This window comes from Colius striatus, chromosome 4, assembly GCF_028858725.1.
Source record: "Colius striatus isolate bColStr4 chromosome 4, bColStr4.1.hap1, whole genome shotgun sequence".
Taxonomy (NCBI): domain Eukaryota; kingdom Metazoa; phylum Chordata; class Aves; order Coliiformes; family Coliidae; genus Colius; species Colius striatus.
Genome location: NC_084762.1, coordinates 972,179 through 1,000,000, shown reverse-complemented (window position 1 = coordinate 1,000,000; position 27,822 = coordinate 972,179). Strand labels below are relative to the sequence as shown.

Here is a 27,822-nt window from a genome sequence, read left to right as displayed (position 1 = left end):
GGCTAATTGTTGCTTCCAGAACAAATCAAAGTTAGGGCACAGCTTATCCCGGGACTTTAACCTGTGAAGTGATAGCAGGCCACATCACAGAACGGCTTTTCTCCAGCCCAGGATGCAACAGCAAAGTGCATAAGCAAGCGATGATGTGGATACGCATGTGATGATCCAGTATTATTTTACAGATGTCAAAGAAAAGGCACGAGGATCACATTTGCTCTAAGGCTACAGACATCCTATGCGTGCAAACTCAACAGTGGAAGAGTTCAAGATGTAACAGTACTATGTAATGCTAAGTTGTATGAGAAATGAAGCCAAATACCTTAAACTGACCATTCTCAGTTACAGCTTCCCTCCCCTTCCCTGATCTCTCAGGTCCCTGTTTTCCATTTGTAGTATTACCAATTTATTACTTCTGGAGAGAAGAATAGAAAGAGTATGAAAAAAATATATACATTGCTACGTGAGAAGCACTGGTAATGTGGATAAAAATGCCCTACCAAGTCTCTGAAAAGCAGCAATTGCAAAAGTTGTAGAGCGTGCTGTACATGAAATACAGAAGCATACAAAAACCCCATGGTATAACATACTAGTTTGTGTTAAGTGAATTCTGTCCACATGGGCACTCAAAGAAATCAATCAAGACTTTGTCTTATTGTTTTGTTCTTGTTGTAACATAGTGGCACAAATCTAGCATTATTGTAGTTTTCTATGTATGAAAGGAAACTGAAAGCCTCAGATCCTTTATGTGGAACTGTGTTTTTTCCCCATATTAATCACCTGAGGGCTGAAGTCCTCACTCCAAACATGCCATTTCAGTTACTGGTAGTGATGGCAGGCAGATATTCACGAGAGCAGAGGGCACAGAACCGTTGGTTTTGGTTTGACAAAATACTGCTGACTATTTCCAAGCATCAATGTTCCTACGTTCTGCTCCTGGTGCTGGAAGAACAAGGGCGTCTCCTCTGCCATTCAGCCCTTTCTTTCCCAGCTGCTCAGGAAAGATACCATTTGCCCTCCTCCACACGGAATACGGGTCCATCCCTCCCTCCCCATTGAGACATGCTAGTCCTTGGCAGGGGCTGCTCCGCTCTTCGTGTTTTGCTGCTTTCCTTTGCTCAGAGACGAGAGCATATAGAGAGAAATCGCTAACACCACCTCACATGCATTTCCTCATGGCTTTATCCCAACAACTCTCCTGCACACCACGAGCAGGATTTGTGTGCTTCAGCTGGTGGTTTAGCCCTTCCCTGCTCAGAAGCTCTGGGCACAGAGGACAAACTACATTTGGGGACAACTTAGTACCTGTAGGAGACAGCTTTTTCAATATTATCTAATACAAAGAGGAGCTTTTAGGAGAATTGAGCACAGCAAACCATACTCCAATAAGAAGTGCTACATAAACCCATTTCTTCTTATAAATCATTGAAGTGTGTCATTTAGAGCCACGTAACAGTTTTTAAGGTTCTGCTTTTATCCTGGGCCCTACAGGCATACAGCCAGAGAAAGCCATTCTTCTCAAATAGGCTACGAACATCAAATTATCAACTCAAAAAGCAAAACATGCAAGTGAAGTTACTGAGCCCTCGTGTAACAGCATAGCAGGAGGTTAAATGCGTGTCTAAGGCCCCTCTGAAGCTCTTCAGGTAACAGGACATTCTTGTTTGTGCTACCTGACAGAGAATTTCATCAGCACTTTCTCCCCTCTGTCTATACCAACACAGAAGATGAATGATGTGATTATTATGTGACTATTTCACCAGAAGACTGGTGGAATGGCAGAGAAGAGTTAATGTTACCATAGGTACTCTTGACCAGAAGTGCAAGCCAGAGCCAGTCATGTCTGCCTTTGAGGTGCCACAGAGGGGAATGGCTTACCACTGCATCTACCAGACATTGGGAAAGCAAATTCAAGGATGCTCAACAAAGTGTGTCAAAGCAGGAGAAGCATCTGTTTTGAGAACTGAAAACACTATGCCGAATGAGTAACTGGCGAAGAGGGATCCATTTCTGGGAACACACAAACCTGCTTAGTCACTGTTTCACTCCAGATAAATGGAGGCGGTGTGTCCTTTTTTAAGAATAGTTTTTGAAAAACGTTTCTTTCCAAATGAGGGAGAGGAAAAGGACAAGCATAAAGACATTTTTTTAAATGCAGAGATGTAAATTTGGTCGCAAAACAGTGGGAAGAGTAGGAGGAGAGAGATGAAGGGATTTTGCCTCAGTTTACCAGAAGAGCAATATTTTTTAATTACTTCAAGATTCACTAGTGAGGCCATTTCAAATAACTAAGGGCAATACACACAAGACAAAGAAAAACAATACGAGCTCCCAGATTTTCATTTGTTTAAAAAAACCCAAAGCAATAACATTTACAAACTCAGCAAAGCACTGACCAGAAGATGCAAATATTTAGCTTTCACGCTAGTTAAGGAGTAGGGAAAAAAACCAATACCACTATTTTGATGAACACTTAATGGTTACTGTGAACTTTTCTTTCTGATGTTAAAACAGCAGCAGATGCAGAATTCCATAATATTAGGGGGGGGAAAAAACCCCAGTGTTATGAATGCTGCTTGTAAGGATTAGCAATGTAAAAACTATTTTGGTACTAATCTGAAGCACACTAGGCAGATTACACACTGTGGCTCCTTCACAGAGGCCACTCACTTCTCAGGAGTTCTATTTAAGATAATTTCTACTCATTTCAATGTATGATTGTGTACATTCTAAATGTGCACTGACATATTGCAGAGTTCAAGCAAATTTGATGTTTCAATCTCAGCACTCAATCGAATCTATTTCCATCTCCCTCCAAGAATATTGTGGCTTTTTAACTTTGCCCCCCCAGTCTGTTACCACTGCTGGAAAGGGGTCACGTTTGCACAGGGGCTCTGCTAACCATCTTCCTTTTCAATGAAGACCAAAAACCACAAAAGCAATTCTAAATTTAGATAACAAAACCTGTTCTGCACTTTAAATAGGTCAGAAGGAGAACACTGCAAAATGCCAGACAAAATAAATAAATAACCTCAGTTTCTTAATTTCCCTCTTGGTTAATTAACACCTATAAATGACCTTTAGCATTGACAAGTCCAACTTCATCCAGAAAGTCAAGGTTTAAGAATATCTATCCAAACAGGATTGATTACTGATTACAGCATTGTGAGGAGCACAATTCAGCCTGATTTTTTAAGTTATTTTTTTGGTAAGGCTGGAGCTGAATTCCTGAGCAAGCTGATGTGACTGCCAATGAGGTACGCTGCAGAGAGCCATTACACTATAACGATGTTGATGGTGCCATTTCTACATCTACCTAAAGCACAGAACATCTATCATTTTAGACTGAAATTAAACCTTGTCAGAAATATTTTTTCTTTATATTGTTTGGAATTAAAAACATATTGAATTGATCCATTAAGAAAATTCCCTTCTCCCTCTCCCTGTGTTTTTCAGACCGTGTCTGCATCCTTAGGCAATGAAACAATTTTTATAATTGTAATAAAACAACAAAGTGTTGACTTTAAGTTAAGAAAATTGTTGCTTGAATGACTAAATACTTCAGCAAACACAATAAATCTTTCAGGTTTAACATACAGCCAAATCACGTGCTCAGGTACAGGGGTTTCACAATTTTTCATACACATTTGCTTAAACTTATTCCAGGTTTAGGCTTCTGCTCTGTGTTAATGTAGCAAGTCTACACCTCTGCATTTTAATATCGGTTTAGCCAAAAAAAGTCTCTACCCTTGAGCAGCAAAACTAAACATTTGCCATTAGAAAGCCCCAGTTTATAGCACAAAGTGCAGCAGTGGTGCTATGTTCCAGCAAGAAAAGCAACTGAAGCGTCTGTCTGTATTCCAGTGAAGAGAGGAATGGTGAGAGTGAAGCCCACATAGCTTTTCCCAGGTTCTGGACACACTCATTGCCATTTGGCAATGTAAATTTGGAATCACAGATCTCAGTCTTTGCTTTCTCTCAGAGCCAGAAGACACAAGCCCCACTAAACGCTTCCCAATAAGAGCAAATCAACACATTTTACAGGAAAATCTCCACAGTATTAGTGCTCTTTGTTTCCAAAGAGCAGCAGAAAGAGACAGTCTGACGTTTAAAACCAGTTCCAAGTAGTATGTGGAAAAACTCTTCTCTACAGCAGAAGAGTGGGCCAGGCATTTCCCTCTCAACTTTGCACCAGTCTCACAGTTGGTGGAATACTGAACATCATAAGAGGTGAATGACTCCTTGACAGGCCTTTGGACTGCTAATGAGTACAGTTTGTTACACAAGCATCACTTGTTTTACCAGTGGCAGATAAAAATGATACTTGAAAGCGTAATTTTGAATTAGAATAGACTATTTCATTAGGAAGAGCCCTGCAACAATCATCTAGTCCAACTGCCTGACCAAGTCAAAAGTATTGTCCAAATACCTCTTCAACACTGAGCAGCAGGAGACACCAACCACCTTGCACATGTCCAGGCTAAACTTCCCCTCAATCACTCCTATACGAATAATCTTAGATTGTGTTCATATATTGATAGTGCAACATGTGCCAGATGCTATTATCAAGACTTGGCTCTGCTATTTGTGTGTGTTATTTATCTGTGTGTGCATGTGTACGTGCACTATCTTGCTCCTTAACACTTCATGAACATTGGAAGTTTATTTGGGTTCCCACTGTAGATGAAAGAACATAACATTTAATTGCCAGGAAGCAAAGGTGGTACATATATGGTCATATCAGTAAAAACCACACTGCAGGTTTTCAACACGCTGCTGGATCTCTTCTTTGTAGGTTCGGAACCCTCAGAGGAAGACTTTGTTGCTGAAGGGCTCATATTTGTATTGGATGGAAGAGAAAATCACCACACACCATAAACATTCTGGTTCCATTTTACTCTATTATAAGATTAAAATAATAAAAGGCCATCTTAATCCACGTAATGGTAGATATCACCTGTCTCTGCTGATGAGAGATTTAAAAGCATCTCTTTATTAGAAACACAAATCAATACGCTCAGGGGACTGCAATAACTGCTTCAAGCAATCTGTATTATCATTTCATTCCTGATGCTCCTACTCGGAGCAACTTATTATGAATGGCGTGAAAATGGCAACCTGTCACAACTGATTTTTTCCTAAGCCTCTTGCCAAGAGTTTTTGCCTTTCTTAATATAATTAAGTATCTTCTTACTAAACACAAGTCTGGGCTGTAAGATACAGCCTACAAGTGAAGTTTCATTTCTTGATAATTGAGGGCCCTGCCCAGCTCACGTTAGAAACATTACCCGTGAAATGAAGAGATATTTGCTTTGTGTTGAACTGAAAGAACCTTGTCCAGAGGGAAGCACTCAAACTTCTGGTACCTTTTCAACAGACAAATCTCCCGACAATGTTTTCATCGCTCACAAAATCTCTGGAAGAGCATTCTGGGTACCGATTTGGAACCTCACTTACCTTGTTCTTCTTCCTCTGGGAGTGCCAATGAATTTTAGTACTCTAACATCCCTTAAAACTACCGTGTAGCTTTGGTCACATATTTTACAGTAAAATAATCTCAGAGAAGTGAAGTGGGAATTAATATTTAGCTGTGAGGTCAAAGCATGAAAATCTGAAGATGCACATTCATACTCCTAGCTAAAGGAGGAACGATTTTACTTCCAAAAATGACGCCAAGGCAGAATCCACTTCACACCCAAGTTCAAGACAGCCCAGCACACGTGAAATTCATCAGGGTAAGAGCCTGCAGATTTTCAGGTTTAAGTACATCTATGTTTAAGCTTCATGAAAACAAAAGTAGGAAATACCACAGTCAGGTCAACTTACCTTATTTTTTGGATTGGATGTGTTCATTACACTTCGGGTTTCCTTGCCTGTGTAAATGACAACACCAATTACAGTTCCTGAAAGACAAACAGAAAGTAAACCAGAGGTGTCGAGTAGTTCAGAGAAAATCTGTCTGAATTATAACTTGCAGTACTTACAGCCCCTCAAATAAATCAATTGTATGAAAAAGCCCAAACATTTAGGCAATGTACATGGAACTGTGGATGTTGTTTTTCGGAATTGACTACGAAGGATCGTTTTAACTTCTTCAATTAACATCCATAAAAATTACAAGTGAAAACAATGCTTTCAGTGCAACTGCTTATATTTGAACTTCAAGTTGTCTCCAGCTGTTTTCAAAAGTTAAGACACCACATAAATTACTGGTCTTCAAAAAGAGTACAATGGTGTTGAACACATCATACACAGATTGCCTGCTAGCTCAGGCATCTACAGGGATGTAAAACCTACTGCACCCAATTAATTGCTTTGATAGAATGCTACGCATAAATATTTCCCTGTTGATTACCTTATAAAAGTGATTCCCCGGTTCCAAGTATCTTTTAGTCAATTTTTACTCGACGATGTAGGAAAACTTGGCTTCAGCATCACTAAATTAATCTGTATATTAAATATTTAGGCTTTTATTATAATGCCACTATCACACTCTCCAGCACAAAACAAACCTCTTATTTCTATTACTTTTTCAGGTGATCTGAAATGGCTTTATGGCAGTACAATCAATAATGTGATATTTCTTGTTGTCTTTACGCTACAAAGAAAGAATTAACATGGTTGATGGGACAAAGGCTGGACTTGATCTTAAAGGTCTCTCCCAGCTGAAACGACTCTATGATTCTATGAATGTAACTTGTCAGAAACGTCCTGCTCAGAAAACTAAAAACTGTAGAAGCAGTACACATTCATCTGGCGTTAAGTAACTTAATCTGTCTTTGGCAATCGGGACCACACGCAAGATCTGCTACTCTGCAGTGGAACAGGTTGTAAAGAAGTTGAAGGAAGACATGAATGGAAAAAAGGAAAGAGTGTTAAAGATGTTAGCATTAAAGAAGGGAAGTCTCGTTTACTCAGAAATGAGAATACAAGTGAAAACTTTGCCTCCATGTACAAAACATCAGTGACGATACACTACATCTGTGAAAAAAGGCTGTGGAAAAGTTTATGCTTGAGTTGTTTGACACGACATGATTCTGTTGAAGCACTTTTTGGGGGTTCCCAAAATTAAAAAAGAAAATAAAAATAGCCTTAAATCATAGCAAGTATTTTTTCTTGTTGCTTGCACTGCTCTCAAATAGGCTTTTTTCCTCCCCTCCTCCTGTAGAATCCATTACTGTAGTATCCTGATACTTTCCTGAGCTTTGGTAGCCTGCCTTCAACGTGTAGTTGATAAGATTCCTTGAAACCTTTATACACTTACATTTACTGTTACTGATCTGCAAGATGATTGATTTGTGGTCTCTCTCCTCTAGAACTGTCAGGACATCAGCAACCAGAGCTCTAGTTTTCTGAGGTATTCCCCACATAATTCCCCAAACACTTTTTGTAGCCTGACCTTGACCATCTGTGTCACCTTGACTAACAGCAATAGCATGTATGTGCCTTGGAAATTGTGGGCTCTCCTAGGTGATGCAATGCAGTTAGTGTAGTATGTCACAGGCAGAATCAGGAAAATCGGCGTTTATTTAAGCACCGGAAGGAAGAAAATGGGAAGGAGAACTCCCGTGCTCAACAATTGTCCTGTATATCCTACACAAAACCTTTTACAAAATACATAAGGTTTTGTATCTGCAGCTCAGCTACGTATCCCTGTCCTGGGCATCTGGGATGGAACTCACTGTCTCCACTCCTGAGACTGACAGCACCAGTCAGGAACGGGTCAAGAGAGCAGTACAGGTTGGCCCAGGATGATTTGGATGAACCTCCAAGGGAGATGATTTCCAAGCTGCTTAATGAGTACTGGAGGAAGTAGCCTTCTGAGCTCAGATGCCTTAAGAGCTGCCACACCGCAGTCTATGGTAAATGCAGTGATGTACCAGCAAAGCAGCAGGCCAGAACTCTACCCCTTCCCATCTGGCCACACCCTACAAACACAGTTTCTTGAATCAAGGTGCCAAAGTAATAGAAAGTTCCCGATCCACAGAGAGCCGAAAAGAACACTTTACCACCTGAAGTCTCAATTACAACAATGAGGTCAGTGACTTCAGAGGAGTACAAAGGTTTGCACTACTGAAACTGCAAAATACCAGTAAAAAATTCCAGACTCGTAAGGAGAATTGAAAAGGTATGGAAATATTTTGAGTGGCACGATGAAACCCATGGGAAGGCAGACAACACAGGGGGCAAGAGATTAATAAGCTGGAAGACAAAAAGATTTTTCAGAAGCCATTAATATTTCACATACTAAAAGTAAAGATCCACTCCCACAGGAATTTTTGGGTGATACATTATTAGCTTTGCTATTGAAATGCTTACCTGAAGCAACAACAGTGCTTGCCCATAATGTATTTTCTATGCTTAGGCTTTCATGAACTGCTGGATCACTGTCTTCCTGTTAAAAAGATGAACAGCTAATCAGTAAATCAACATCACAAATAGTCATAGTTAAAAATGATGCCAAGACTACCTGAATGACTTGCCCAGGATGCCTGTGTCCTTATATCAATCACTATATAATATTAATTGCACATACTTTGTCTGCATACACATACAAAAATAACTTTCCAAAAGTGAAATACTGATTGAAGTTCATATTAAATGCAGTAAAATTCAAAGAACTGAAGTCAACAGTGTTTTGTGAAGGAACACATTTTTTTCCTCAGATGTAGCAAACTGCAGAAGTTTGCTACACCAAGCAGCCAAAGTGAGTCATGAACACTAACCACCAGAGGAGGAAAACAATTAACTTATGGCATTATTGAAGGGCCAGACATGATCCTTCCCACATGCCCACACAAGGACACACTCTCTTTCATGCACTGACTGCATACAATGCACCAAAATTCATGAAGGACAAGGGAAACCGACTTCATACGAAGCTGGCAGACACCAATATTGTACAGCCAAGCTTTAGCTCCTCCTGGCATGGTTGTGCATGTGTGCTGCAAAAGGTGTCTTCTGCCAGCTACGTGGTTTGCTATGGATATGCTTCTCACACAGAAGTACTGAAGGTTAGATTGTTCCCTCATAAAAACCCCAGAGCTGTGCACCTAAGTTTCTGTTTTGTTTTAGGGTCATTCACTTTTTGAAATTATCCAGGTTTGTCTTCGACACTGTTAGTACTCTGTCTTCATAATGGGGAAAAGAAAGAAAAGAAAAATCAATGTGCTATTACCCTGTCAACCTACCCTTGCAAGAATTCTTTGAACATCAATGCTTAAGTAGGAAAAATGTATGCATTAGCATCACTAAGCACACTTCATTTTTTTTTACGTTAGCATAAAATAGAAATTAGATGCAGAAACTGATTTAGTGTAAGAAAGGCTCACAGAAGTAGAACAATAAATCAGTAAACCAGTGTCCTAAACACAACAGTCCACCATGCAGAAGGTACACTGTTAACAACAACAAAAATACGTAAAAACACCCCCAGTGTGACTCACTGTGAACCAAAGCCTAGGACCCCTGTACACACACATTCAGTTTAAACTGCCCTTCCCCCAAAGCACTCAAAACACATCTGTAAGCCTGAAAGCATGAAGAGCTTCAGGATTATTTACAGGGAGCTCGAATCCTACAGCTCTTATTACACGTACAAACAGAATCCACAACAGGGAGCAACTGTTTAGTGATGATTTCCCAATGTCTCAATTATACCTACCAGAGTTGTTAAAAAGGCTCCGAGGAGTTCAATTTATATTTAGAAAAGTACACACTTAGCCATGGGGACAGGAGCAACATGAATTTTACAGCTGTTAATAGAAGTTTCATTTGGACAACTGGTCAATAGAAGGTTTAAGTAAACACTATTGCTTACAGCTTCAGAAGGTGGGGGCAAGGGACATTTACTTTGTAGGCAGCATCAACTATATAACTGGTATAAATTGGTCTTGGAGAGCCAACAACTGCAAAATCTCATTCATCGGTGTACTTAGAATTGTGAACTGGAATTCCAATTACTGGGCAAAATCTATTACCAATTTAAGTCACTTGGGTAAAAACCCTTCTCTTTACCTCCATAATAGTTAATTCTCTCAAATTATTTTAGAAACAAACTATCAAGAGGAATGAATCTACTGAGTTTGGCTAAAATAAACAAAACAAATGCTGTATCTGCCAGTATAATGACACAAGTCTATAAAGCTGTTTAACAGAGATATTTTACTCCCTATTAGGACACCCTGCTTTAAAGGGTTAACTTAAGCAGGCCAGCTTGTGAAATGTCAGAAGTTATTGCGCTGTTATTATCATACTTGGTTTTGAATACAAACACATCTGGTAAAAAGATTTACTAAAGACCCCCCTCAGTAGCTTTATGTTACTCTGTGAAGTAAGTGAACTGGGGGAGCACCAGCCTTCCCTTGGACAGAAACACTGGTAAATGAAGGCACATCCTCCCTGCACATAAACCAGCAGCTGGGCTGTCTCAGGCCACTGAATATGTTCAGCTTGCCACTTCTGTGACATACATGAACAATCCTTTAGCTGGAGATGAGCCATATAAGCTACTACACAAATGGCTTCATAAGAAACAATTACAGTGATGTCAAGAGACAGCACAGGTTACACTCACACTGAGAAACAGGAGAGAGTAGAGCTGTAGGCTACTTACCCGTGTGAAGGTGCCCTCAAAACTGTGAATATCAAGCTGGGGCTTCTGAGCATAAACATAAGCATTGATGGAAAAGAGATCCTGTAAAACAGATTAATGTATTTACATTACTTAGATTGGTCACATTTTTGAAGCACCTTTTATTGGTAAAGATTCCCGTTTATGGCCCTCACCACCCCAGCTCAAGTTGAGCTCATGAATTTTTTACCCAGCTAAGAAACATGCTGTTTTTCCAGTATATCTTGCTATAAAGGAACTAGATCCAAGGTGATGTTCTAAATGTGCCTATAACTCAAACACTGAAGTTTTGCATTTATAACATGAGTTGAGTTAGAAATCTTGAGTTAGATCTTAGGGGCTGTCCCTAGAGGGCCAGGGAGGCTGATCTTGACATTGTGACACAACCTCTTCCTCAGGTAATCGGCTCTGCAACCCCCACCTCCCACGGAAAGATTGTGACAAACTGGATAGGAAGCACTTCCTTCCCCCTGCAGCAGCAAGTCTTCTGGTGCTTTTTAAATGGCCAGGACCACCAGTTTTTGAAAACGTGAATGAAATCCAGACATTAACTCTCCCAATTATCTTAAACCATTAGCCATTTATTGCAGTCTTTCATATGATGTTCATTCAGCTCATCCTTGTTCTTCCAGCCTACTTTCATCAGGTTCACCAGAAATAATTCATATGAAACTAATACACGTGTGGTGTCCTCTGTCTTCATCCTTCACTTCTTTCCAATCTGTTATCACCCATGATTTAGCTAATCCAGGCTATTATGTGCTTTATTATGCAAAGAAAAATAAAGAGTCTCTCAGCAGCAGCACAGTAGAAAACTAATACCACCCACATACACAATAAAAACTGCCAGTGAGATGCGTCAGGCAAGACCTTCCCTCATCAAAGAATGCCTTTGGGGGAAGCTACAGAAGAATAAAAGGAAGCAGAAATATCTACCCTTTAAAGCATATTGATAGTTGCACAGTAGTATCTTCTCCTGGTTTCTAATATTTCTGTTTCCTTCTACTGTGACATTCTCCTCCATTGCATTGTAAATGTACAAGTTTCTACCACATTCCTCTGGTGTGCTCGATCTTTTTATGGTTTAGGTGCCCTTAACCCAAACTTTCATGCTTTCCTTGTTTGTATTTTTATTTCAGCTTTGTTTCAAAGTCACTTATCTTCCTGAAAAACAGATCTGCACATTCCCTGCACATTTGCAGTGTGACTCTGGAATGCCACAAACTGGAACCAGCAGAGTGTTACAAAACTGCATGTTTTCCCCTTAAAACTAAAAAGTAGGAAACCCCTGTGCTCTGAGAGAAATATGGGGTGGTGGTTCAATTAAGTAGTAGGAAGAAAAGACATACAAGCATATTACACACGCTCCCTAGCTTTCTGAAGAAAGTTTTCATTACTAAGGTAAAGGGATTAGGACTTTTTTCCTGTGCTCCAAGCAGATCTCATTCTCAGTCCAAGACAGTACAGTAGCTGCAGTTTTATAATACAGGGGAAAGAAAGAGCCAAAGAATGATGTACTCAGAGAAGTCAGATTATGTATGAACTGCATTCAATGATAAAGGTCACTGTAAGAGTACAAAGATGTTCCTGCACCTAGTGCTGCTTCCCTGGTAGCGGAAGCCTTGCGTTTCTCATCTCAATACCTTGAGAATTTAACAAGGAGACATCAAGGTTTGTACATAACATTACATGTAACTTCTGCTCACTAGGCAAGAAAAATCTGCCTGGGTAGGTTATGTCATTGCTTCTACCTACATAAAAGCAGAGAGAAGAGACATTACCCTCAAGAAAGACCCCCACAAACTACTTTTTAGTAATGAATTAACCGAGGGACTTGATTTTTGTGAAATTCAGTTCTGCTACAGAATTATTTTCATGCTATAAGCCAGTTCACTGAAGCCAAATAAGTTCGACTGGTGTGTTCAATGGAAACAGCATTCTACACCTACACTTACCTTGCTTTTAGGAAACAGTGAGGGCAAACGACCTCAGTAATTTTCTTACTCTAGGAAAAAAACCCAAACTCACTTGTGTAGGGAGACTGTAACAGTTATAGATGAAAGAGACAATAGGAAAGACCTGAATGTCAATCAATGAAAATTACTTTTATACAACAGTAGATACGGTTTTTAACACCCCCCCCCCTTGATCTGCATTCAGTTATCTCACCCCTGAAAAGAATAATTCGGAAGAATGCATTTCATCCTCCAGGAAAAGAAAGTCAGGAAATGGCTTGATGATGGTACAATAATGAAAACGTTCTCTTTTGCATTTCACAGTTTAAAAATCATTGTGAAGTTATCAATAACATAGAAAAATCTCCTCTATTAGGTCAAGGGCAACATTTGTTCACCTTACTTAAAGATCATTAAAATACATTCTTAATCATAACATGTAGTTCATTACAAATAAAATTGCCTTTGGTTCAATAAAACTAATTAAATGTAAATTGTATTGTTTACTGCTGTATGGATCTTCTGATATAAATCAGCAAGTCACCGTTTATTGAAAATTACAGTGACCTCATTGCTGTTAATAAATTCCCTTGCTCACAGCAGCTCGGGAAGAGCGCCAGGAGAACCGCCCCACCTCTAACTGTGAAACTGCAAGAAACCCAATCTAGGTGTCACAATATTTGCTGCTCAGCCGTCATTAAATGACTTGCTGAAATTTTAATTCTCTGATCACATTAAGTGCTTCAGAAAGACAACAAAATCTGTACGGATCATCTGGGTGGTGTCATCTGTTCTTTAAGGAAAGCGCTGCAGGGCTGTTCACCCGGGGTGTCGCGGGGGGTTGGGTTACAGCACTGCTCTGCCAAAACGCGGCTGACCGCTCCGGGAGATGCTCACCGCCTCCACACCAAAGGAATCAAACCCCGTGGTGTCATTCTGAGTACGTTTGTTTGAGATTGTCTGAGTTTGACAGAGTATATTCTGTCAGTTTGACAGAGTATATTCTGAGTATATTCAGAGTTTGACAGAGTATATTCTGTCAAACAAGGGATGAAACTGTTTGTGGTCTGGTTGATGCTCACCTTGCAGACGCTCCCTTATTTAAAAACACAAAACACTTTAATAGGTGAATGTGAACCGTGTGAGAATGTGCTGCAGGCACCTGGAGAAGACATTACAGCAGGCATTGCTTTATGCATGGAGTCTCCCTGGAAGCCAGGAAAAGCACTGCTGCAATGAACACCTGTGGCTTCAGACAGAAGGTCCCCAGAGCATGGCCCAGCCCCAGCCACGGCCAGCCTGTGCCCCGGGGATCGCATCCCACAGCCCAGCACCCGCACAGGTTCTCTCTGTGAACGGGCCCCTGCCGCCAGCCGCTGGTCTGTCAGCAACGCACGTGGAGTCCCCTCGGCAACCCGACCACACAGCCCCTGCCCTTCGCCCCGGGGTGACGGCAACGCCGAGTTAGGCACGGGAGCCTGCCGGGCAGACGCACAGAGGCAGGCACAGCCGCGGGTGGGCACGGGGGCGGCTCGGGGCTGGGGCTCGCAGCCCGTTCCGTGCCGGCACGCCGCGCTGCAGCTCTCCTCCGGGCCGCTCCGTCCCCAGCAGGGGGCGGCCCCCGCTCCAGCGCCGATGCCGGGCGCCTGGTACCGCGGCACGGCCGCCGCTGCGGAGCGGGGCGCAGGGCTCCTGCCCGCCTGTCCGCGCAGGGGAGCCGCTCCCGGGGCTCCGCGGGGGCCACCCGCAGCCTGCCGGCCAGCGCACGCCGCCGCTCCCCGCCGCACAGGGCGGCCGGACGGCCGCTGTCAACGCGGGGCTTCGCCGGGTGCGAACAGAAGCAAAGCGTAACCAAGTGGCTTCAGTTTTCCTCCACTGCGTGTACAACAGTTTGAACACTGTTTGCTGAGAAAACCCCAAGTACAGATTTTAAGGATCCCTTCTGAGGTATGCGGTGTGTAAAGCTTCCAAGGCTGGCACACACTATCCCTGCGGGTTTAAAGCACGTACCTTACTTTTACTCATTTTCCCAGAACCATTATTTTTACTGTAACTATAAAGAAACAAATTCTTCCCACTGCATTTTCATTTAACCTTTAAAAAATGAACACATGTAGGGCCTATTTACAGCCTTGACCCCATTAGCAACTACAAAAATTAGCCTTAGAATCAAATAATTCCATCATGCTATGTTTTTGTTAGTTGGAAAGGCACATCTTGCATAGAGCTTCGTACTAATCCTGCTGAAGCTGTCAAGCCACAGAGTTTCTGTAGGTGGCTGGTGCTCTTGAATATTATCGCCATCCCAGTAAAAGTGTCTGTGCAGAAATTAATGAAATAGCAGTCTGCTTGCCACAGGAACAGAAATAGCTTTCTGGGAAGTGCACTGGGCATTATCTTCTTGGATAAGAAAAATCTACGCATACACGGGAGAGACCTTAAAAGCAAACAGATAAAATGCTTACCCCCAAAGCTGGCAATCTCTGTGTGCAGCTGACAGCAACCTTCAGTTTCCAGTCTGTTTCCCCATCCAGCTGGTCAGTTCGGATGAAACACGAACCTTGAAGTTATGAAGAGACATCAAACTATTTTTTTGATATCAAAAGTTCAGTTTAGGTTTAAAAAACAACTTTAAAAAGAGTGAAAATAAAGCCACTGAGGACCATTTTTAAATAAATGTGCTACAAATGAAAAGATTCCTATTTTGGCATGTCTGTGTGCTTTCTGCCAGGAACGCTCCAGACACCACACAACTGTGCTGCTTCTGATAAAATTAACAATATGCCTGTTTCTGAATGGGGAGGGAATCCTGTTTTACAGCTTTCTTAATAGTTTCTGAACAGGTTTCCAAATGTTTTCAGCGAGAAACACAACTTCAATAGCTGAAGTTGAAACAGGTTTAATTTTCTTTTTCTTTGTAGAATCCTGTCACTGTACAATTCCAGCACCACAGAAGGAGCTGCTGCCTGTCATTTGCGGTGTTGTACTAGCAGAGAGACAGAAACTTCCTGGCTTCTCTGAAAACACTTTTTTAAACTAAACCCTTAACACGGATACCATTCAAAACAATATGAGTCCCAATGTGCTACACTCAAATCATTTGGAATCATCTGCAATTGTCAAGGATCCAAGGCTAAAGAAACCTGTCCATACATGCCCAGTACTCAGGACGCAAGGGATGCTCAGGACACAGACTCATACATGCTGAAGAGAATCAGTGTGCTTTACAGAAAGAAGACTAGTATTCAAGAGGCAGAAAATTGAGACAGGGTGTGGAGCCTCCCTCCCCAACAACTAGTTCTGTGGACACCATCAAGTCTGCAACTCTATTAAAAACAGAGAGCATGTTTGACCAATGCTCCTCATAATTGCTGTACTAAAGACATTGCAAATGCTTCTGAAGTAGCAATTCCCACTTTCCTGACACCACAGCCTGAGAGCTGTATGCACTATTGCTACTGTGCACTCTGGGCGTGAAATAAAGAGATCCTTCTAGTTACTTGTAAGTTTTAAGCAACATGAATAGATACACATACGTATATACCAATAAGTCCTTCTGTATTTCAGCCAACCCAGTAAAAACTAAGTGTGTATTTTCACATCACTAGAAGTGATCCATTAGCAACTGAACTGAAGGAAACACCGGCAAAGGAGTTTATCCAGGTTTGAGACGGGGCTTTAGACAAGACGATAAGGCACTAGAAGCTTTGACTCTTAACAGGCTACTCATCAAGGAAGGGTACACAACACAAAATTAAGAGAGATTCTGTTATGGGACGTGTGGACCCTCATGTAAGTAAAATGCAAAGGAACTCAACGTTTCATTCATCAAGGCCTGTAAATGAAGCAGTTCAACGAGCTAGAGGTCTGAAAGGACATGCTTCAGAGAGAAGCCATCCGAAATGATATCTGACTGGAAGGTAGCATTTTTGCATAACAGTCTTGACAGAAGCTTACAATTTATAGTAATTGCACAATAAGGAAACAAATCTTTAACGGTTAATATAAAGAGCTCTCAGAGCACATTATCACAACTAAATTTCACCCAAAGCTCAGAGTTTCAAGCTGCAAAGCCGTATCTGAAGTTCTTGAAAAGCTGATTTTAAATTCTTGACAGGACTCTGTTTGGATTCTAATACTATAAAGCACTTTTTGGAGAGCTCATTAGTACACACTGCACTGTAATTAAGGGTGAGGTACCCAGAAATACCACAGTTTCAGTGGGTTTTCATACTCACGGCACAGATGAGCCTACTTTCCATCATACTTTTCCTGTACAAGACACTTCATGGTTCTCTTTACCCTTCCTGTCAATGGTTGCTCTCTTCCATCAATTTCATTTAGAATTATACTATAGATCAATGCAGTTCAAGACCAGCGTGGCTCCTGTGAATGGTTGACTGCACATATATTCATTTAATAGAGCTCACACTATGACATGTATTGGCCAGCTGCATTTCCTCTCCACTTCAGCAGTTAATTTCATCAATAACTTATCTCGTAGCCTGTTTCCCTTTTATCCAGAAAAAGGGACTGCTTTCTGCCAAGTCAGCTTTCAATAGTGATCACAACAGCAAAACGGAAACAATACAATCCTCTTCTCTGCCTCAAATACTGCAGCACATTCGACTAAGTAGTTTTAATTATACTATACTTATTTTAAAGCTGACTTAACTAAGCTATAAACATGGGAGGTTAAGTATGTAATGAGAAAAAAATGTACAAAAACAACTCTTCACCTCTCCCAAGCCCGTGGGTCTGTAAAATCTGAATATTCCCCACTGGGTGTCCTAAAGTCAGACAGAAGCAGAATATCCTACTAGTTATACAAGCATGGCCTCACGCTCTTGAATATACTCTTGAACAACCCAAGACTGGATAATTTAATCCACTACCTTGAAATGTATGCATCAGCTCAGGGGAATTCCCTGCAGATCACCTTCTGGAAGTGGCAAGGAAAAACTCAGGTAGAGCAGCACCATGAAAAGATAGAGCTTCCTCCCTGCCTTCCTCTTGATCACGGAGTCTACTGGCTTTGGCTTTACAAAGAGAAAGTGGGAAGGTATGCCAGTTCTTAATGCACTTGCTTTCTAGGACTGGCTAGGTTTCTTTGACTAATGTCAAGGTGAGAAACTATGATGGTTTTCCACTTGTCCCTTATCTAGAACTTAACTTTCATTTCCCCACTCCCAGTTACCAGCCTGGAAGAGGATCTGAGAAAGAAGCTCTAAGTCACAAGATAAGATGGATTCTGAATTCAAAGGAAAAAAAAACAATCCTAAGGAATAACTGCTTCTGACTAGCACTAAAAATGACCAAGTGAATGACGCATCACTATAAAATACTGCACACTTCTTTCTATATTTTACGCTCTGCTTGGAGCGGTCACTGAGAGCAGATCTTGTCTTCAACTGCATCAATTTAATCAGCATTTTACAACTGAAATTATTTTAAAAAATGTTTCTATTTTTAGGTTTCACAAGTACATTCAAATCCCTTCCACAGAGTCTCAACAGTCAACCCACACTGGGCATGTTAAAGACTTCAGTATACACAGTAAAAAAGAATATCTAAGAAGCCAATCAACAACAGAGCAGCTCTGAAAAGCACATTTAACTTTGTCCTGGAGAACAGAAAATTTAAAAGATTTCTGCTTGCAAATTTTTTTGCCAAATATCAGCAAACTTAAAAATATAAATATATATATTTTTCCCAGTGAGCACTAAAGAGAAGTTCAAGGTGCAACCCCAGCGTGCCACAGCACACATTTCAATGTTATACTGTGCTGAAGACATAGAGGGAAGCGACTATATTTTAGTTCTGTATAGCAGATATGCAGGAATATGCACATTTTAGAAACATATTAAAGACCAAGTACCCCAGTCTTGAAAAGGTTTTGTCTTGTCTGCATAAATGCAGGGTTGAATTCCACAGTCCAGTACAGATGTACCATCGGAAAACAACCACAGAGTGCGTGCGCTTCGTCTAAAATAATCGTAACATTAAAGTACATTTACTTTCTGTAACATGTGGTAAGAATTCCTGTCAGCTCCTCTTGAACACAGATAATGCTAGGCCACTACTGCACGTCTGGATTCTTCTCAGTCAAATCTAAATAAATAAGATTACGTCTGCCTTCTCTCTCAAGAGCTGTATCCAATGAATTTTTTACAAATGAGAACAACAGCTACAACTAATGCCTTTCAAGCCTCAGTAAAACTGAATTATTAAATCTGTCTGCCTATATCCTATTACAGTCTACTTATGAATACTTGATTTTATTTTGTATAATTGACAACAGTTGTCAGGAAAGGAAGGTTTTAACGGCAATCAAATTAAGATCAACCGGTATAAGTGTCACGGTGAAGAGCCTGCGTCAAGTGGTGATGAATTAATTGATGGGTCACTGGGAAACGGAGCATGTGGAACTGTGGTGTCATAAACAGTTATATCTCATCTGGTAATATTACCAGCCTTCCTGCTTTAAGTCAAAAGCACTGAAGGGGATGGGTTACTAGAATATAGCCAACAAAAGAAAAATGGACTTGGGCTTCGCACACCTAGCACCAGATCATTTACGGACAACTTAATTTTTAAATCATTTATATTACCTAAGTGACTATGCACATGAAAATTTTAAACTGATGACAAGATGAATAGCAGCACCAAGATGACATACTGGAGTACAGAGTTTCATTTACCACTGTAACAAGCAGCTTTCATTTGTGATAGCCTCTAAGGAGTAAAAAAAAAAACAACCCAAAACCCAAGACACCTGAAACATCCTAAACATTTAAGCTACAGTGCCATCACATGGGATGCCATCAAAAAATGCAGTGGCATTTATACAAGACTGATTAAATTAGTTTTGAAGCATTTATTTCTCTTAAGACCATGAGAGAACTGTGTGTACTTGAGATATTTGATCTGAATTAAGAAACCGATGAAGCAATTGATTAATTGGAATTTAAGCCATCAGTCACTGGATCCATCAACAGATTCATTTACATTCCAAACAATCAGCTGATGGTCTTATAGGATACCATGTATTAATACACAGTCAATATGATACCCCAAACTCATCACGGTTCCTTATTGACAAGCACACAGATGCTTTTAATCCAAGCTTGATCACACTGCATCTTTTTTGAATTGCTATATTGATTCAGGATGCTTTAGGAATTTTTATCTCTATTTTATGATAAAATTCTCTTGCATATAGCAAACAGAGTTCCGAGTTTGGAAGAAAGGCACCTGCATTCACGTTCACATTCTCAAATTTTACCTTGCTGATTTGCATTACTTTCAGAAGGACACTCAAAAGCATTAACTCATCTCTTCCATTTAATAGGATTTGATGCACCATTTTGCTCCATTATTCTTCTGATGTATACCAGTAATCTCCTTTCGGAGAAACCCAATGATACAGAAAAAAGATAACATGAATTATTTACGTCGTCAGTGTAATGACTAAATCAACAACTCTGCCATACGGAACACTCAGGACACTGGAAAAGTTCTCGCTTTTCAGATCAAAAAAAAAAAAAAAGGTGAAGAAGGCCAGAATGTGACTTTGTAACAGGATGGAAATCAGTGCTGTACGTGGCAGATGTCAGCTTTGCCATTGCCTTTTATACAATCGCCACAATATTCTTCCGTGCTACTTATCTGTAACCAGAAGAGGCTGGTGATCTGTCCCACAGGCGATTCAAACACATCGGCTGATTAAACTGCAAGAATCTTAAAAATATGATCAGCCTTGCTGAGTCACTTGTTAATCAATTTTGCACACATCTTCAACATATTAGTCATACATGTAGTAGTGGTCATACATACCTATGTGCAAGTATTAGAAGCATGTATGTCAGCAAGCGGTAGATGGTACATCCTCCTTCAGATGATTTAAGGATGGAAACGCTTTCCAGAAATCAGGAGAAAACTGATTCTTATTTAACATGTATTATGAGAATGATTCTAACTGCAAGCACTGCATGTTTGCCTAAAGATCCAATACAATCCCTCTTACAAGATACATTTGGATTTGCAGTAGGTCTATTATACAGGATAATCACTGAATTGCTGCCTTTCATAACAGAAATGGTCTCTTGATGAAAGCAGAGCTCATAAGCACAGAGAAGGGGTTGAGAAAAGCATATGGCCAAACACACCAGAATCCACTGAAAGCATGTTTAGTCTCAAAGATTTTAGCAGCAGCAATAGTAATCAACTTGAAGGACACACCATTAAGTAAATCAAGAGGAGCAGGAGTCAAAGCCTTGGTTCTCACAAAGCTTAAACACAGAAAAGTACAAGTCAAAGGAGCTGATAATTGCCACGTGAAAAACAAGAGGATCAATCTTTGGTTAAAAATTTAGCAGGAAACATTAGAAACGGCTTCCACACAAGGAGTTCTTGAACCTAAATTCTGCAGGAGTCATCTCTTTCCTTTACAAAGATTTTGACAACATATCCACAGTCTATCAGTTATAAATACACATACAGTTTGCCCGACTTGCCCTGCCTCCAACATCACTTTGACAATTCTCAGCTGCAGCTTCTTCTAAGCTGTTTCCCCAAACTGGGGGAATTGTTTGGCATTTCAAGATACTCAAGGCTGCTGATTTGGCTGCAAATCCAGTAAAACGCATGCATTGTGCTCATCATTCAAGCATGCACAAAAAATAACTAGGGAATGAAACATATGAGGTCTTCTAAAGAACATTTTACTGTGCAATTTTACAATATAGAGCAATACTCTTACGAGCTTAATGTCTGCTGAGGCCTCCTCCTCCTTCCACCACGTAACACTACCTGAACTTAAACAAGCAGCTGATCACGTAGAATCCGTATTACTTGGTGGCTTAAAGCTGATACCAAAACATTTCAAGCCCAAGTTAAATCAAATGTTAAAACCAGAATAGGAACTGAAGTATAGAAACAGATTAAAGTAGTTTGGACAGATTGTTGGCAGCTACTCATGCCCTGAAGATAAACTTTTAGCTGGCCGTATGTGCAAAACTTAACTCTAGCCATCTATCATTCTCTATAGCAATAGATTGTCAAAACATTTTAGTTCCCAGACAGGTAGGGTTTATAACACTTGTTTTCTAAACATAATAGAAAATTCCAGAATGTGTGACAAATGCAACTCCTTCAGCCTTACTATTCCACAGCAGTTGGTTTTATAAAGACATAAAAAGGGACATCAGTTGTGCAAATGAATTCCAAACTGACATTATTTACTCTGGTTTGATTTTCAAAGATCTGAAGTTTCAGAACAGGCTGGAGCCCAGGCAATTTGGCTGCAGAACACTTATTCCTAACTGTCCAGAATAAATAGATACTACTTGTATCACCTTTATTATATTTTTACTTGCAGTGAGTTTGGGATCTTGTATTAAGACTCAAACATTCTACTAGTACTTGCATTTTCAGATCTACAAAACTAGTAAACAAGTAAAACATACCTGCCAACACAATGCTCTCTTTCTGTGGGGAAATGTCTAAGAATTCATTACTTTCAAAACAGCTCTTTCAGTTAGTGGACTCTGTTGGAGAAGGCAGACTCTGGAGTGAGTCTGTATCAGCTCATTCACAGCTCCCCCCAACTGCAAATGAAACTATATGAATGATGACTTGGTCTGTACTTTCATTATATCGTCTGCCAGTAAAATCGTTAAAATTGACAACTACCAACATATCTGAAGCAGTTAGATTGCTACAGAAATGAATGGCTACAAAGCCTCAAAAGAGAAATTATATTTCTGTTTCATTCACATATTTTTCTCACACTAAAATTGTTAAATTATAAGTAAAGAATCCTGAAAACTCTTCAAGACAAGTTTTAGTACAAGTGAGATTGCTCTTTTTGTTACAATTCTGAAAAATATAGACATTTGCAGCTAGTAATTTGTGCCTGAGCAAATAGACATCATTTTTAAGGAGCTTCAGAAGTGAAATTCAAGAAACTGACCTATGCAATTGGCGATGTCCAGAGGGACCTCAACAGGCTGGAGAAAGGGGCTGACAAGAACCTCAAAGTTCAACTAGAAACTGTGTAAAATCCTGCACCTTGTGAAGAACAGCCCCAGGCACCAGTATATGCATTTGTGGATCTTACTTCACTAGTTTTCTACCTTTACAATTTGTACAAACTTTAAAAGCTTGTTAACAAGAGGAATAGCTTAATGCAGCACTCTCTCAGGAAAACTACATTTTTCCAGAAGCAGTGGTTGTTGTGCTACATAGAACCAGGTGTCTGCTATTTTAACTCTGCAAAAGACAGATGTACAAGGCTCAAATACCACAGTCGGGAAAGTAGACCACTAAAAGGACTTCCACTTTACCCTTTGGAACTTCAGTTTCTACCAGAAAAAGATGAAGAGAAAACCCACCTCTACTTTTCATACCGTCACAAAACATTATCTGTGACAATGGGGACCTCAGGAACACTTGATCTTAGTCCCATATGCTGAAGCCATTCAACACCTGCTTCAACTGGTAGTTGCTGTAGACAAAGTGACACAAGGATGTCTGGAATGCCGTGCCTAGCTTTGGATCCGTGACTGAGATGGCACATAGAGTAACAGAACATCGACTGTATGCTGAGAAATTTTTAAAAGCAACCAAAAACTGTTAAAAGGCCACACAGGATCCAGCTCCATTTCAGTAAGGGAGCTTTCCGTCCGCGTAACACAGATCTTACCTATATTTGCATAACAGGTTTCCTCTAAGGTAGTCAGTTGTTTTTGGCATGGTGCCTGCTTATACACCAAATGAAAATAACCTTTAAACCCTCTTTTGCAGCCACCTGAGCATGAACATTTCCTTTAATCTGGTGGAAGGCTGATAAATGGGACAAATCTTCCAAATTGCTTGTCATCTCTGCCATATGTAATATGCAAAAGTAAGATTCTGCCTTAACCCTCTCCCCCCACCTTCTAAAAATATATATATAAACCCAAGATATTAGTCCAGAGGGTTTTGTTCTTAATTCTTCTTTTCATTTTCTTTCTGTTCATTTTTTTTTTCCCTTTGGAAGACAGTGAAGATCTTGTGGAGACCTGTTACATGAGGAGTCTGACAAGAGCAAAGAATTCTTATCTGTGGGGGCTGAAGACTCCTGAGAAATAACCATGCTGCTAAACCCAAACAGCTGTCAAGGTGCCTCCACTCATGGAAGAGGGGAACACCAGTGTTACAGACTGTCAGACGTGAACACAAAACTAAGACACGTTCACATCCATCTTCAGACTTAAACTCTGATTTAAAAAATGGGAATATTAGAAATTAGATGCATGTAGATCATTAACATCATTGTATCAGATTCCTTGAATCACAGAATTGTTACAGTTGAAAAAGACCTTTACAATCAACAAGTCCAACCCCTCATCTCACACTGCCAGGCCCATCACTCAATGAAACCACATCCCTCAGCAGCTCATCTGCGTGTCTTTTGAATATCTCCAGGGTTGGGGACTCTTCCACCTCCCTGGGCAGCCTGTTCCAAACCCTAATAACCTCTCGGTGAAAAAGTTCTTCCTAATTTCCAATCTCAACCTCCTCTGGCACAATTTCAACATATCATTCTTGGTAAAAGACAATATACCTGATAGAGAAAAAAACCCAAAAGGCATCTGAAATGAGAATTCGGTTTTACCTAAATAAGCTTGGGTTTCCTGAAATTCAGCTTCTGCTACATAAAGTATCCTAAAAAACTCAACACTCCTAACAGTGCAGTTGAGGGGTGGGAAGGGGAAGAAGACAAGCACTTGGCACTGCCTTTTTTCTTCCATGGTACCACATTTGTCAGAAGAGGCCAGAATGATTTTAGGCTGAGCTTTGTAAACTACCCATAACTCAAACAGTTTCTTTTTTGACTGGATATTGCAATGCTGCAGACTACATTAATATGTAGGTGTAAATATTGTAGTTGGAAAATAGCACCCTGCCCCAAAAGCAGCTTACAGGGTAGGCTGGATTTCAAAATTAGTTCCAACTCTTTGCTTTACTCTTTACAGATTTATAGTAAGAACTTATAGTTAAACTGCTTTATTGCACAGAAGATAAAATAAAATTATACATAGAACATAAAACCATGCAAAAACTAATGTGTTTTACAAAGTACTTAAAGTGTCAACTATAAATTAAACCATAAATCAGTCAAAATGGCAACATCCAGGAAGAAACAATTACAGATGTAAGTGTTCACTCTTTAGTCAAAAAACAATTACTGCCATATGCTTGAGGTTCAGGGGATTTTTTTTTGGAGGCATTTTTTGTTTGTTTCTAAACCACTACAACACCAATATAACTAATTAACCTGTTGCATGCTTGTAGAAAGTGCATTTTCAAATGATAAAAATCCCATTCTGTGTGTAGCAGAAACATACAGAAAATCATTTATATCAGAGTTCTTAGATTTCACTCAGTTTTCTCTTACTCACTTTACCTTATAATGAACATTTACACATCAGGTACAGAACTCTTCCAAAGGGCTTAGAAGCATTGTTTTAAATACTAGCTATGGAAAGGCTATGGAAAGTTCATCATGTTGTACTAAGTAGCTTTATTTTCTAGGTAGCAAATTAACAGAGCTTCTTACAGAAAAATCTTACTTATGACATTCTAAGAGTGAAGTGGACAAACACTCAACACTGACACATTAAACACTTGATGAATGTTCCCTTGAAAAATGTTTTCCTTCAGACATTTATGACACATGGATATTCCTGTTCCTCTCCCTCCATCTATATCTTGACAAAGATTTCAACTTGTATTAACTGTGGTCCTTCAAGATTTACTATCCATATATATTCCCACGAAGACACAGAGGTGCAGATGTGCAGACGTATTCCTGGCCTGTATTGTTCATCTGCCCCACTCTCCAAACAACAGCACTACAAGGAAGAGAGACCGCACTGTGTCTTACTGCTTCACAAAAAGAATCCAGGAACTGAAGAATTAAGAGGGAGGAAAACATGCTGCAGTACAAATACACAAAGTACATCATTTAAGAACTTGTTTGGTTGTAAGCTAAGCAACTGCTTCATCTCGTTCATTTATTCCAGCAGCGACAATGCCCTGATGTCAGCTGCTGCAAGGATACTACCCAAGGACAGCAAGCTAGCTCTCAACTGACAGGCAGCCCCTGATGCTCCTACAACAGCAAAGGCTACACAGTGTCACCTATTTTGCTCCCTACGCGTCTACCCAGTGACAGCTGGCACACAGAGTGATGCTGATTGCTGAGACACGTAGGGTAGCTGGTAAAGGACAGGGAACTTCCCCATCATCACACATTGACTTCCCACCACTGAGACACTGCATGCAAGGGGCTCAGTCTAAAGTCATTGCTCTACAGGTACAGAAGCCCTCCTGCCTTTCTAGGAGCTGTGATTTCAGTCAAAACACTTTTGGGGTCAACAGGAAAAGATGACATAGTAAGTAGCCCAAGAAGGAACGCTATTGATCCTTTGGTAATTATGCTGGATCCAAGAGATTTGAGTTGTCAGAAGCATTATGCATTTTAATAAAATGTGGTGCTGTGGGAGGGAATAAAAAAAAGCCCTCTCCTGAAGCAGAGAGTGGTTAATCCAAAGTGGAGATTATAGACAAACTATGAGGAAACTTTGCCAGCCCAGCCCATTAAAGATGATGTAGTGCATCTAATGAGCATTTGAAAGTCATTAGCAAGACACAGTAACTTTTAGCAGACACACAGTTCTAGTAGTGTTCTGTAGGCTATTAGAAACATTTTTGACTCCTCTTGCAAATGATCTCTGCAAATTTAGCCTTTTATCTGAAATAGAACTCCAGTGCCACAGTGAAATACCAAGTGCCACAAATACAGGGCTTTTCCCAGTATCGTAGCTATTAGCTGTGTGAAATTGAGTGCTGTCTGACAAATATCAGACAGCTCTTCACAGCCTGAAAAGAAATGGTAATATAAAGGAGGGAAATTCATTTGAAGTTATGTGGGGAGCATCCAATAGTAATTTCTAAGCTTTAATCAAAACAGCTACAATTTATAGGGTTCCTACAAAGGAGGTATATGTTTCTCAAAGATTAAGAGTACTCCTCTATGACTATGTGAAGAGAAAAAGGGCTGAGGAGAAGTACTTTTCTTTCTCTCACACAAGAAAACCGTAGTGGTTATTCTTTGTCTCACCAAAAGGCAGTATTATTTCTAAGTAAGAAACCCCAGTTAGTCGAGGTTATTAGATCATTGTCATCGATTTTTAAAGATAAGCATTTAAATCACATACTTGTGGGTCCAGATTTCAGTTCTTTTCAATTTAATAACTAAAATTCAGCCAGATAATGTTTACATGTGTGTTGCAAGATGAGTACTTGCAAATCATTTAAAATACTGTCAAGTCATATTAAACAAATGCAGTCTCTTAAACATACATCAGTCTTAATATTTGCTAATAATTACTCACAGAAATCACCTATTTATAGGAACGTATCTATAAAGGTCCCACGTTCACAGTAAGATTTCTCCCGTTTTACAGTCCAAGCATACTGTATTTCTCACATTCATCTGACAGAAGGAGGTCTCCTTCCATCCATCTGTTTGGCCACATCAAACTGGCCGCAGCGCACAATCCAAAAGTTCTCCTGCACCCACAAATGTATCACACAACCAGTCTGAACTAGCAAAACATACCAGTTTTTTCCGATGTTCTGAGAAACACCATGTCAGATGGGATTCGCTGATTCTGAGAAGGGAAAAAAAAGGTACATTTTTTGTAAGTAGGAAAAAAGCAAGTTCCAATCAAATGTCCAGTAAGATCTGTCACCAAAAGGTCACACTTGGATTGAAACTCAATTAAAATAGGATTTCTCACAGTACTTTACATTCAGCATTTGCAATTCAGAAATCAATATTTTCAAAAAATTATACAATAAGCAAACAGCAGCTAATCCTTTCAGATGCTCTTTAGAAGGGAATCATAAATGCCTGAAGGACTACAACAGATTCACCTTTTCTTGACTGAAAACAGCAGTTCAAGAATATAAATATCTAATTGAAATATTTACGATCATTTCACTGAACAAATCTCTGACACAGCATATGTAATAGAAAAAACAGTGAAATTGAAAACATCTGTCTTGACACTCCAGTTACAAATACCACATGTACTAAGGGTTCTTCTCTGCTCCAATACGCACAAACACGCTCGGAGGGAACAGCAAGGCAGGGAGCAGCAGTTTCCCATTGCACATATTTAT

At 40.1% G+C, this 27,822-nt stretch overlaps 1 protein-coding gene across 4 annotated transcripts in view; it reads right to left on the bottom strand.

Annotated features, from left to right (window-relative positions):
• Positions 1–27,822, bottom strand: part of ATP9B (ATPase phospholipid transporting 9B (putative)) — a 121,728-nt gene that overhangs the window by 55,836 nt on the left and 38,070 nt on the right. For all 4 annotated transcript variants that reach the window (XM_061994719.1, XM_061994720.1, XM_061994721.1 and 1 more), the window contains 5 exons: positions 27,257–27,308; positions 15,051–15,145; positions 10,613–10,693; positions 8,317–8,392; positions 5,824–5,900 (listed from right to left, as the gene is read on the bottom strand). In XM_061994719.1, the coding sequence (XP_061850703.1) occupies positions 5,824–5,900; positions 8,317–8,392; positions 10,613–10,693; positions 15,051–15,145; positions 27,257–27,308 (381 nt within the window). The remainder of the gene's footprint in view (positions 1–5,823; positions 5,901–8,316; positions 8,393–10,612; positions 10,694–15,050; positions 15,146–27,256; positions 27,309–27,822) is intronic.